The sequence below is a fragment of the Antrostomus carolinensis genome, unplaced genomic scaffold (assembly GCF_000700745.2).
Source record: "Antrostomus carolinensis isolate BGI_N321 unplaced genomic scaffold, ASM70074v2 scaffold42196, whole genome shotgun sequence".
NCBI lineage: Eukaryota > Metazoa > Chordata > Aves > Caprimulgiformes > Caprimulgidae > Antrostomus > Antrostomus carolinensis.
Window position 1 is genome coordinate 167,926 of NW_010323573.1, and position 12,561 is coordinate 180,486.

General features: G+C 36.1%; 1 protein-coding gene across 1 annotated transcript in view; it reads right to left on the reverse strand.

The window, feature by feature from the left end:
- FTO (FTO alpha-ketoglutarate dependent dioxygenase) overlaps window positions 1-12,561 on the reverse strand; it is a gene marked incomplete at its 5' end in the record, with an annotated part of 193,028 nt that overhangs the window by 116,668 nt on the left and 63,799 nt on the right. Inside the window, one exon of the mRNA XM_029085605.1 lies at window positions 12,004-12,128. Coding sequence (XP_028941438.1) covers window positions 12,004-12,128 — 125 coding nt within the window. The remainder of the gene's footprint in view (window positions 1-12,003; window positions 12,129-12,561) is intronic.

A 12,561-nucleotide genomic window follows, 5' to 3' on the forward strand; every position in this document is an offset into this window, starting at 1 on the left:
ACACAAATTCATCAAAAATTTAGAGAACTATACTACAGCAACTGCAGACACTACATATACCCCCCAGTTATGACTCTGCACCATAACGGGGAAGTAACCCACAATGGAGGGAGTGGCAATACTGATGGATAATCTTTGTCTAGTAATTAACATTCTAGAGTGTAGCAGACAATGATGTGGATGATCAGGTGAAGCAGCACCCCATTAAATGGTGTACACTAGCAACAGCTACAATTTGCCCCCCTCTCTCTTCTGTGAGAGACAAGGAAAGGATGAAGCCAAGCAGGAACTCTACTTCTGAGGAGCAATGCCTCTGGGTATACTCTGGAGGCAATGCTGTTTTTACACCTCATTCTGCCCAAGGCTGTGCCTAATGCACAGCTTCCCCTTGAATAAACTAAACAAATAGAAATACAGGATTCTGGTCAGTTGAAACTTAGTAGTTTCTTCTCTGAATACACTGAAATGTGTATTGTTGACTCTGGGAAAAGAATGGACCTCAAAGTATCACAAGGCACATTTACTGTAAATTCCAATGGAAAAACAGTAATGAAGACACATTAGAAGTGTACTCATTTACACTTTCTAATAAGCTTTTTTTTCGTCCACTTTGCAAACATTTAAAAGGTCCAATTTATAAAGTCAGCATTATTTTGACAAATGTTTCTTCCCTGTATAATTAATGATCAAAATTAATTGAAACTGAACGAAGACTGTCAAAACAAATTAACAATATATATTTAGATGCATTATCCTTCCTGGTTTTCATTATTGTGTTTGTTCATTTTCTCCTCAATTGAATTCACCACATTTACTCATTCACAATGGGTCTGTACATTCACATCTGCACAGCGGTTGCCTATGGAAATGTGCTAAGTATCAGCTTTCAGTGTTCCTTCTCATATTCCCTCCCAGCTGTAAATGAGGTTAGGAAACAACATTGTAAACACAGAAGTCCTTTCAAAATGTAAAATAGTGGAGGAAAAAAGAAAGCTTCTCAGGAAATTTTATTTGTACTCAGGTTGCATTCTTAAGAGGAACACCCAAAGCTTGACAGCATTTAAAACTATTGAAATACAAAATATTAAAGGAAGAGACAGCAGAATAAGGCATTATATTTTTATGGTAGCCTTGTATTTTTAGTATAAAGAGCAGAATAAGGCATTATACTAATAATACACTTGTACTACCAAAATATAAATAGCATGGAATGCTGAGCTCATTGTTGTGAGTAATGGGTTGCTTTCTTTTTCTCTCCCCCCCCCCCCCTTTTTTTTTTAAAGAAAACGAGTGTTTGCAATTCCTTCAGCAAAAAACAGAACACACATACACAGGTGTCATAAATAATTCCAATATAAACCCATGCTAATTTATTTAACCTGAAACTCCAACACAAATTACTTAGCAGTGAAACTGCACCTCCTCGTATTGTGTACGCAGAACAAAAGCGAACAGATGTGCTATTCCAAACCAAGCTATTGCCACAATTAAACCAACAGTCATTTTACAAACCAGCGAGCTATTTCATGTGCGTCTACGGTGCTAATCATCCCTCCTGCACTACCCCAGCCCAACAGAGCAGCGAGTTATTTATAGAGTTATCTATCTTGCACTTTGCAGATGATGCCTAACATTATGACAACAGTGAAAAGGTCTCCCTACCTGCCTACCTAAAGCAAGTTTCTGTAAAGTAATGAATAGAGACAGCTTGGGGACTATCCACCTGCACTGCCTGCCTTTTACTGCCTGCAAAGTGAAACCACAAGGGACTGGCAGAAGGTACTTCTCTGACAGGGCCAGGACAGCCTTTCTCCTCTGTGACAGCCTGGGCCTAGCCTCTTAAACCTGACCCACCATAATTCCTTCACAATGCAGCAGCGAGGCAGCTGACAGTAGCAGCTGCACCTCCTAAGCGAGATGGATGGAATTTTCATAACTAGTTCCCCAAGTTACATTTTACCTTCAAGATAATTTATGAGCTGCTGTGGAGCCTTGAAGAGACAATATGCTTGCCATAAAATTAACTGTAACAGTCTTGTAGGTTATAATTAACACTGGGAGGGTAGCACCAACTGGATGAAACACATGGCATAATTGATGGTGAAACTGGAAATTAAGGAAGCTAACAATATCATTACTGTGCACATCACTTTAGTGAAACCTATGCTTTCCAGGGGTTAATTACAATCCCCCTTCTAACGTACACATTCTGACGGGGAGTGGATGAGTGTCACAGCTAGGAGGAGGCAGGTTTGCTGGCAAGGCCACTTTGCACCTGGTCTGATGTATATATTGGTTTTTTGCCTGGAAGAGATATACATGTCAAAGCAGCAGCACCAGCACCTGAACATCTGGCAGCAGGCACACTGTAGCTTAGAGATAGATGATTGCTCAAGCCTCATAGAATATTTCATTTTCTCTGTAGCCAGCACACTTAATGGCAAAGAAGAAAAAAATCCTCTGTGAGATTTCACTTAATGGCACACATTATTAATTTAAATGACTTGGGCAAAGAAAAACATTTTAACTTTATATTGTCATAACTTAGCAGCAAATTAAGATTTTTTTTTTCATCAGTGTATTATCATCTTGGTTTATTACATTAGTCTTTAGAAACATGCAGAGCAATCCTTTTAGCATCCTGCCTGTCAAGGGAATACTGAACTGAAGATGCAATGCTACTGAGCTAGATAATCAGAAATAATATTATAAACTGCTGCCATCTTTGGGAAGGAGAACATGCAATTCATCTACCTGTATCTGAGACCCTACTCTCTAGCCAAGGCTTAAGGAATCATTAGTGTAATGTAATTATTTGAATCTCTCTCAAATTATTTTAATGAAACTTTTTTTTTTTTTTTTGTCCCTGGACAAGATACGTGAGAATGTACAGATAAATGATGCAACAGTGTCACCTACAGGCAAGCCAAGCAGTTAAAAACCTTCAACATTGCACCCACCCTCTTCCCTCTCAAATCCTTTTACTCACTCTCCTTTCCCCTCCTCCAACCTCCCTCTCCTCCCTAACACTCACATCTGGATTTTGGGATTATCCATATCTTCAAATATTAAAAGAAGGGCAAATACCTAAAAAGCTTTCAGGATGGCCTAAGATAAAATAATTAGACCTGATATGCCTTAAAATAAACATGTTGTACAGCTACCAAGTCATCTGTGCCAGAGTGGATACACTGATTACCTTACACCTCACTTGTTCAAAACCACCTTTACTAGGTGGTCAAAAATGATTCCAGTAAGAATATTTTTCAGAACTCAGAAAGATCAAATGTTAACATTACTAAATAGGAACAAATAAAAATGAGAAAATGTCAACTTGCTCAAAAATAACTGGCAAAATTTTTAAGACTATTGTCTGAAGTTGTACAAAAAATGCCCTCCAGCATAATTTGGAGCTAAACTCCAGCACATCCACAGGCATAATTTAATTGATAGATCAGCTTATCCTTGTAGAAAGTGTGGAACACCCTCTTATTAGTAGCTCTTAAAATTCTCAGAACTCTCCTTTTCCAGCAGAATACTCTTTTCTCCTAGTATTGCTGCTTTTACTTTAATACTCAATATCCTTTCCTTCGCTTCTCCCACAAACTCTGCATTTTGAGAGCTAGATAATCTCTAGAGTACAGCAATATGGAAATATAAATGACTATTGTGAATTACCAATAAGTTGGGGTGTTGCATACCTCCAGAAATGTTCTCAGCTGGCTAAGATACTCAAGTAAGTTATAGTAGGACTTTCTTCTGCTACTACTACATATGCTTTAAGCACTATTCTCATTTGGGGCTGCTGTCATTCACCAAATTAAGATAAAGAATATTCAAACAATGCATGCTATGTTCCCAAGTTCTCTGATTTTACAGAACATCTTAAGCATAAGAAATGTCAGCTTCCTTTTTTAGCTATTTTATTCATCACAGTTCATCATTTTCACAGCAGTGACATATTAAGAATTGAAAATTCAGATAAAATAAACAGCACAAATAATATAGTCAAATTAACCTAAGATGTCCAAGAGATCTCATCAGTAGTGAAAATAAGCAAGTAAATCTAATTCTATTCTCCAGTTCATTTTAGTTTCTCTGATTAGTTGATACACCTCCAACCCATTCTTGGACCTCCCAGTGGACTGCACTTCCCTCTTGTCCAATGCTGTTGACATCATCCAGTAATGTACCATGGCTTGCCCACCAGCATACGATGATCTGTGTAAGTTACAATAACTTCTAGTGCAAGCAAACTGTCGAGCAATGCAACAGACTGACATCCTTCCTTCTGCCCACAGCCAACCATGATATTCATTGGCTTATTACTCCCTCACAACCATGGTCGAGACTGCTTAGAGCACTGACAGCATCTTGCTCAGTTTCTACATCCATTCAATTTTTGGCTGCTCCAAAAATGCCAGCAAGGGTACCAATTAGTGTCAGCTGTAACAGTTGCTCCATGTGATATACACACCTGCCTACTAGCACTGGAGAACCAATGCATTTTACATAGGCCATCAAACACAGATACCCAATGGGAATAATCTTTGGCACTATCTACCTGAACCATATTTGAACCACTGACCTGAAAACAAAAGGCTTTGTATTTCATTACCAATCCCTGGATCCATCAAGTTCTATATATGTGGAAAAACGTCAATAACATAAGGCTGACAGCATCTAAGACTTAAGTCATGAACTTGGGTAAGCATCTGTTCCCCCATTCCCTGTGCTATGGCATGATAAGCACACCACTTGGTTGGGAAAACCCTTTATGTTACCCTCAGCTTTTTCTGTATTGGTAATATATACAGATTATTTAACACAGATCCTCCAAATTAAATTTATTTAATTCAGCTTTAGGACAGATAAAGCTGTGATGATAAAGCTGTGACAATAATGGTACTAACAACAATAAAGTCCTGTTTGGATAAGGCTTCTATTATTTTACAGAAGAGAGAATTCTACCTTTAGACTTGTTTAATTTGAAATGTTTAGTTTTAGACAAAGTTTTAGTTCATACTAAGTTTGTGATCAGTATTATGGACATGTTACATACTATGACGTTAAGTGCATTTTGCTGAACGCAAAGGAAAGTATGGATTGATATTGCAGAAGAAAAACCTCAGTGGATAATGCAAAATAAATCTATGATAATTTCTCATTCTCTAGACTAGTCACACTTTATCCCTATTTTATAACACCAGGTCTTTAGCTAATATGGGCAGCTACAGAGCACTGCACACCACACTGAATTCTCCTGGCTTTTCTCCTTTTCCCTTGCCTCTGGCAGACACTGTTCTCTCTTACAGGAACGATGACAGCTGATGCTAATGCTACTTTGTGGTTCAACTGTCTGATGATGTGGCTAACACTTTGTCCCCACAGATTATAAATTTGTCACCTCTATGATCTATTCAATCTCCAGTATCCTGCAGCCTGGAAATGCAATAATCTCAATTTCCAGCATTCAGATCTCCTAGTGGTAGTGAGCAAATCACTGTCAAACCACTGGAAAAACAACACTAAATATCTTTCTCATACTGCAATCATGAAAGCTTACATAAATAAGGAAATGTGACCCATACAGATTTTAAAAGCCTGTCCAGATGAAAAAAAAAACCCAAACTTCTAACAAATTTAGCTACAAAAAAAAAATAAAAAAATCATCAAATGCACTCTGATAGAGGCAGAAAACTCGTTATAAGTGTCACTGAATAATCTTTTGAAAAATCCATCTAACACAACAAGAAGAAAAGCATGAAATAAAAAATGGGAAATGCCAAAGAATTTTGATTTAGTAGTTATTTGGGTATGGCATGATGCATCTCTCTGTTTTTCAGAAGTAGAGCATTAAAACTAAACTAAAATGATAAAGTAAACCCTCAGAATAAATAATCCCTACAAAGTGCCTAATTAAAAAGTCTGCCACACACAAAAGCCACACACAGAGCTGAAGTTCTGCGACTTTTACTGGACTGCCCTATAATACCATTTGTTTTAAGTCTCTAATAACATTTAAGTCTCAAATAACATTTTTTACACCATATTTGCTGTGTGTATAGTGACATCACAAGGTACGAAGTAACATTTTCTGTAAGTAGCCAGAGCTTGTAAACATAAAGTCTTTTCAAGGGTAAAGGGTCAAGACAGTTTCAAAGGAAATAGAAGCAGTGGTTAACCAGCAGCATTTAATCAAGCAGTATTGCCATTGTTCCACAGAGTACTTGTACCTATTGACGCCAAGCTTGGCTGCTTCAAAGACTCCTCAACACAAGAAACACAGGTGAAAGACAGAAGAGGAAAACAGGGAGGGTCAGGAGAAGCAAAAGAAGTCTGGTAATAAGCAACCGGAGAAAAGTCAAAGGTCAGTCAAGGCAGCTGATGTCTAAGCATAACTACAGCAGGAGACCTGACAACTTCATTGAAGGCACACAGTTTTCTCCATTCATTTGAAAGCTGCAAGGTTGGTTTTCAGGCTGCCCGAAAGCATCTTCCTGATTAACATACAGTGTTCAGCATTCCCATCTACATCACACTGTATGGTTACTTTCTGAAGAACTGTTTTAGGTTACATACCGCGTGCTGAACAGCTTCATTTTCTTCTTTCAAAGAGCATATACATGTACACACACAAAATATGAGTATCAGAGAATCCAAATATAATATTTTTTTTCCTCCCTATGATTTCCAAAATGATGAATCAAAATTTTTGTCTATACTTGTTAACATATTGAGTATCTATTCCAGCTGATAGACATATTGTCCAGAGAGGGCAACTGTTACAAAAAGCCCACTGGAAATCACGCAGCTGTGTGTACTGAGATCCTCACTAATTTCAGAAACATGGATGCTGGATTCTTCAGCATGAAAAATAACAATATTGTCATTCTAATGTTCCACAAAACAACCACAAAAGTTTTAAACAACCCAAATACTTCCCCCCACTCTTTGTCAGACTTTAATACCTCTGCAATTTGTCTGTTAAATCTTTGGAACTAGTGTAGCTCCCACTGCAGTAGTTTTTGAAGAGTTTACAATATTTCATATATTTATCATCTTGGCAGGCCTTCGAGAATGTAAAAAATTTCAGTATTTGTCAATGAGTCTTTCAACCAGTATTACCACATTTCATTTAAAAACTAGCATTTAGTGAGTTCCTGAAAAATATACACCAAGTCTGTGACAGAAGGAAAAAAAACTGCTCCAGTTTCCCCAAAGCCCATGCTAACTTCTTAACCTCCTGTTACAGAACGACGTATGTTCCTTCTTTATGTCAACATCACTTTCTCTGACTGGAGCTAAAAAGAGTAAAATCTGCCTCAGTTACCTTCTTAGATATGATCTAAAATTTCAAGGTATAAAGAGGTAAGGCATAAGAAAAATTAACTTCTTCAAAATAAAAAATAAAATATATAAAAATCTTCCTGTTTTTGTCTCATTTAACATGCATCCTATTTTAGGATTCCACTTTCATATTCTTCATGGTTCTTATTATAGAACCGAACAGCATTATCACAGATTAGGACTCAATTGTCAGACTATGCAGTTATAATTTAAATTCCTATATAAATATCCACATAATAATCCAGATTTCACTACTGAGAGGTAAGATTATCTCAGCAGTATGATAATCATACACTGTAACTAGAAAAAAATACACACCTTTACATTGCAAAGTCAAACTTGTAGATCTAAGAAAGGATTTGACAAAGGCAGAAAATGCCAGGGAATTGGAGCGCAAGTTTGACTTGAAACGTGAAACTTACCCAATTTGCCAGGAGTAAGAGGTTCTTTTTCAAGTGTTGTGCAAACACTGAAGAATGTAACAATTCTAAAAATACACAGTGATCTGATCTACCAAACACTATCTGTTGTAGAGTGACCTCATAAAATATATTTTTTTCATTGTGTTATTTCAATGAACCAAAGTTTTAAGTTATTGATTCTCAGAAGATATAATCAATTAACACTTTTCTTCTGTTTATTTCACCAACCAGAAGAATTTTGTGTTTACTTTGGTCCAAATTATTTATTGAATGTTTATTCTGTTTTCACTATGTCAATTTGTCATTACATGATGATTTAGAAAGAACTTAAGATTTCAGAATTAACACAACTATTAAAGTACAACCATGACAAATAATTTTAATTTTTCCTATCAAACGTTCCACTTCATTATGTCTTTTCCCAAAACTTTACACTTTCCATTACCTGGCTGAATTCCCCTAAGAGAAATGATGCAATTTCACTCAGGGAAATAGCAGAGTCTGCGTCATAATAAAACCATTTTGGACTAATAAAATTTTTGCATTAAAAAGACTTATTTTAGCAATGGTTTAACTAATCACGTTTTTCACAGCAGTTAATATTTTCAATTCAGTTAAACATTATTCCTTAAATTAATCTGTTGATTTCTTGATGACAAATTAGCTTGGTAATAAATGTATCTATATGAAAAATATAGCAAAAAAATACTAGCATTTAAGCGTAGTATGTCAGGCAAGCATTAAAGACAAATATTACAACATAATACGAGTTCTATTAGGAGAAATAAGAGATATAATTTCAGTTGAACTATACTGTCCAGTTCCTTTGAGCATTTTCTGTTCAGGAAAAATGCAATATTCTATCTTGAAATGCAAGTACTTTTTTTCCTTTGGTCAAACTGTTTCTTTATGATAACACAACTTTTCTGGTTCCACTTAAAAAGTAAAATAAAAAATGTCAATAGCATCATCAACGGGCTAAAAATATTAAGGTCTTTTTTGAAAATGAATCAGGTGCAGATATTGAACTGTACTTTTTCATCCTTTGTCTCACTTTTCAAATGATAATTTCTTCCACAGTCACCATTAAATCTTGATCTATTCCAGCTCTCTGTATGGGTCATTGATTCTAGATGTACCATGGTTATTTTTAAATGTTTCCCCTTCGTAGAGAAAAAGAGGGCTGTCCAGAGCCAGATGGGTAACTTCACACTTCATTTATCAAACCCAATACATTAGACTCCACCCTCTCTTTCCCACTATTGCTGTTAAATTTCCATATAATTTGGTAACAATTTTCATTATCATACAGTGACCCTAAAAAGTCTACACAGGTTTGCATGGTTAGTCCAAAAATCACAGCTGTTCCCTTTACCCTCCATTTGTTACAGTAGAATCTAAGGTTCCCCTAAATTCATAAGCTGAGCAGTGACCTGCTATAAGCAGAGGTCAAGAAGAGGTCAGTTCAAAGGGCTAGAGCAGCTCTTTAACAGCTATAACAACCTGTCCATCAGGCACTATCAAGTAGTATAAACAAATCTGGGGCTTTAGAAACTCTGGACCATTTCTCTTAACACTTAGAGGACATTCATTGAGTCCTACCTGAAGTAATTTGGATCGCTATCACTCAACATAGAACAACTTGAATCCCTAGAAGACCTGCTCAGATACTTAAGACACTGATGACATCTTTGAGTCAAAAAGGATACGAAATGGCGAGCCATAACACTAAGTGCACTACCCCGTGTTTTGGACTACGAAGCTGAAATAAAAACCTGAAGAGTAATTTCAGTTGGTTAATATGCACAAACAGTGGTACCTTCAAGCAAATAATGCAAGGATATGCATTAAGCAAGTAGATACATATACATATGAAAACAGGTCACATACCTTTCTCCAAAAACAGGTTAAATTTCTGAAAGTTTAATCCGTTTGTATTAACAGTTCCCAGCATGTATAAAGTGTCAATGACACAAATAAAACCCATGAAAGAACAGAATGCCTGCATAACTCTACAAAGACTAAGTGCAGAGTAAAGTTTTTCCCAGCTGCCTTCCCTTCACTGACCTAAATTTCTTGAAGTTGTACTGTTCATAATGTGCTCTCTAATGCACAATGTAAGGTAATTAGAGTCATCTGTATTTAACTTCCACAGGAAAAAAATTCTATTATCTAATCTAGTTGATCCCCTGATAGCCTGTTGAAAGTAAAATACTGTAACCTATTGCCTGCCCTTTGACAAGTGCTAATTATTTCCTGTCCAAGCACATTTTTCTCATGTAATTCCAAAGTACACAATAGACTGATCTCTAAAACATGGGCAGCCCTGCTAGTACCACGGCGGACGTTTTATAACTTTCACCACCGTATGCTTGATGGCTACCACAGTCAGTGCTTCATCCCAGACATCTAGCTGAAGCTTTGATGAAGTAAAGTGAGGTGTATGGTAACAGTCTGTTTATGCAGATCATATGGATGAGACTCTCAGATAGGTCACTGGAATGGGAAACATCAAATGGAAAGAAAAAGGATTATGGACATTTAATACTCAAAGGACACTTTCTTTCAGAACTTTCAAGGCACAATGCTCTTGAAATTTTCTTTCAGGTGTTTAGTTTTAAGGAAGTCTGCACTTTGTCTGCTTGTGCCTCTCCCCACCCCCACCCAAGAACTTTGGCATTTCTGTGTCTGAGACTAGACTATGTCTACAACTGCAAGACTGGCTCCAGCCTCTCATTACCTTGTGAGTAGCAAGTAGAGCCCAGAAACATGCAAAAAAGATGCATGTGTCCCAAGGAAAAGCCTTAAGTGATTTCCTCTGTTTCTGATGTAGTCAAACCATTGGCATTATTTAGTAAGCGCAGTGATGGAAGGCAAAAAAATCCCCTCATAAAAATCCCTTAAATTCCTCAAATAGGAAGAAACAATACCAACATAATAATACAAACAATATCGTAGGCCCACCTTACCAAGCTCTTTTCCACTCTGAGATCTTAACTGATTAGTGTACAGACATTCCATGCTCATAAGAATGTGAACTTGTAAAAGACAGCCTCTGATTTGTATAATAATTGTCACTATGTAACAGTGTTTAATTCTTATCTAAAGCTTCTAAAATGTTTCAAGTCCACTCACCGTAATTATTTGTAACAGGAAAGACACTCGAGTGTCAGATCCATTATCTACAATTAATTTTTCGAAGTCAATCTCATAGAATTTTCAGGAACTTACCAAAATTATACACCAACAAAATACTGGAGAACACCCTTAACTGGAATGCTTAGTGCAGGTAAAAAAATCATGCTAATTAGGTGCTAATTTTGATTAACAAAATCTCATTTAAAAAACACTTTTGACTAAAAACTGTATTTAATCGTAAGCACAAGATATCTCTTGGTTTTAAAGGAAAGTTGTACATTTGATAGAAAAATTTCATAGACGGTTGGATATTTTATTGAAATATCATAAATAAGAAAAAAAGACTATTAAATGAGTATAAATCATCAAATTTTAGAAACAGATGTGAAAAAAGCAGCTAAAGAGAAGAACACAAGTTGGCATATGGTATAAATCACCTTTTTTGAATTCACGTATTTCTGAATGAACTAGAGGTACGATGCATCTGTAGTTTCTAAAATGCATTCATCTGATGACATTCCAGCCACATAAACTTTTTCAAATAAAAGCATAAACAATTTTTAAAAATTGTTATCAACATCACATGACTTATTGCAATGGCTTCAATTTAAGAACTCACATCTAATAAAAAAGTCACATGATATGAACTCCAGCACATTTATGCCAATCTCACCCAACACAACCCAGTTAATACTGGTAGGATATGATGAGAAAATGTGAGGATCATGGAGAAAGCAGACAAGAAGGGCATCTATTAGCATGGCACCAGCAAGGGGTATTGCTCATATTGTCAGCGATACAAGGAAAACCTTATGGCACTTGAGGTGGTACCAATCCTCAAGTAAGCTGCCCATCAAGCTGTTATCAATAGACAGCATATAAGGGAGCATTCTACCCTACAAAGTAACTCTGAAATCAGAGGCAGAGACATTGACTATTCCAGTCAAGGAAAAATACTATTTGAGCAGTAAAAATTTAGATTTTTTTTTTTTAATGTCAACTTGACTTTCTCCCAAGGGGATTTATAAAAGTATATTTGATATATTTGTTTCTAATTTTATTATTTTATTATTTTTTTTCAAAATTTTCTTACCTTGCTGTCCATTCTTTACGCAGCTTTTGTCGCTCGGTAAGAACTAGCAAGAAGCAGCTGATGGTTTCATTCCTTTGTTCCTCAATTTGTTCCTCTTTTCCAACTTCAGAGAGGACCAGGCTTGTCTTAAAGAGAAAAAACACATAAAAGTTATAATCTAGAAATAGGAAACAATGTGTAAAATTAATAAAAAGCCCATAAGCAAATAAGGACAGTAAATCAATAGCTTTTTTTATTACAGTTCCACTGCCTACAAATCAATAAAGTAAATGATGGTTAGAAATGGCCACCATATATTTGGTATTTAATCAATATACATGGCACATAGGGTAAACCTTAAAATCTCATTGCCTTAAGTAACACAACAAGACATTGTGCATTCTAGCTCTCATTTTCTTGAGACATCATTATTTTCTTTTCTAAATATTTTCTTGTTTCAAGTCATATCAGAAATGTTTCCCTTAATACAGCATTCATTTGGGGGATTTCCCCCTCCCCTTTGATCCTTGGTGAAGCTAAAGAAGAAAACAACTGTTTGCATTGTATCTTCTGAAAGGA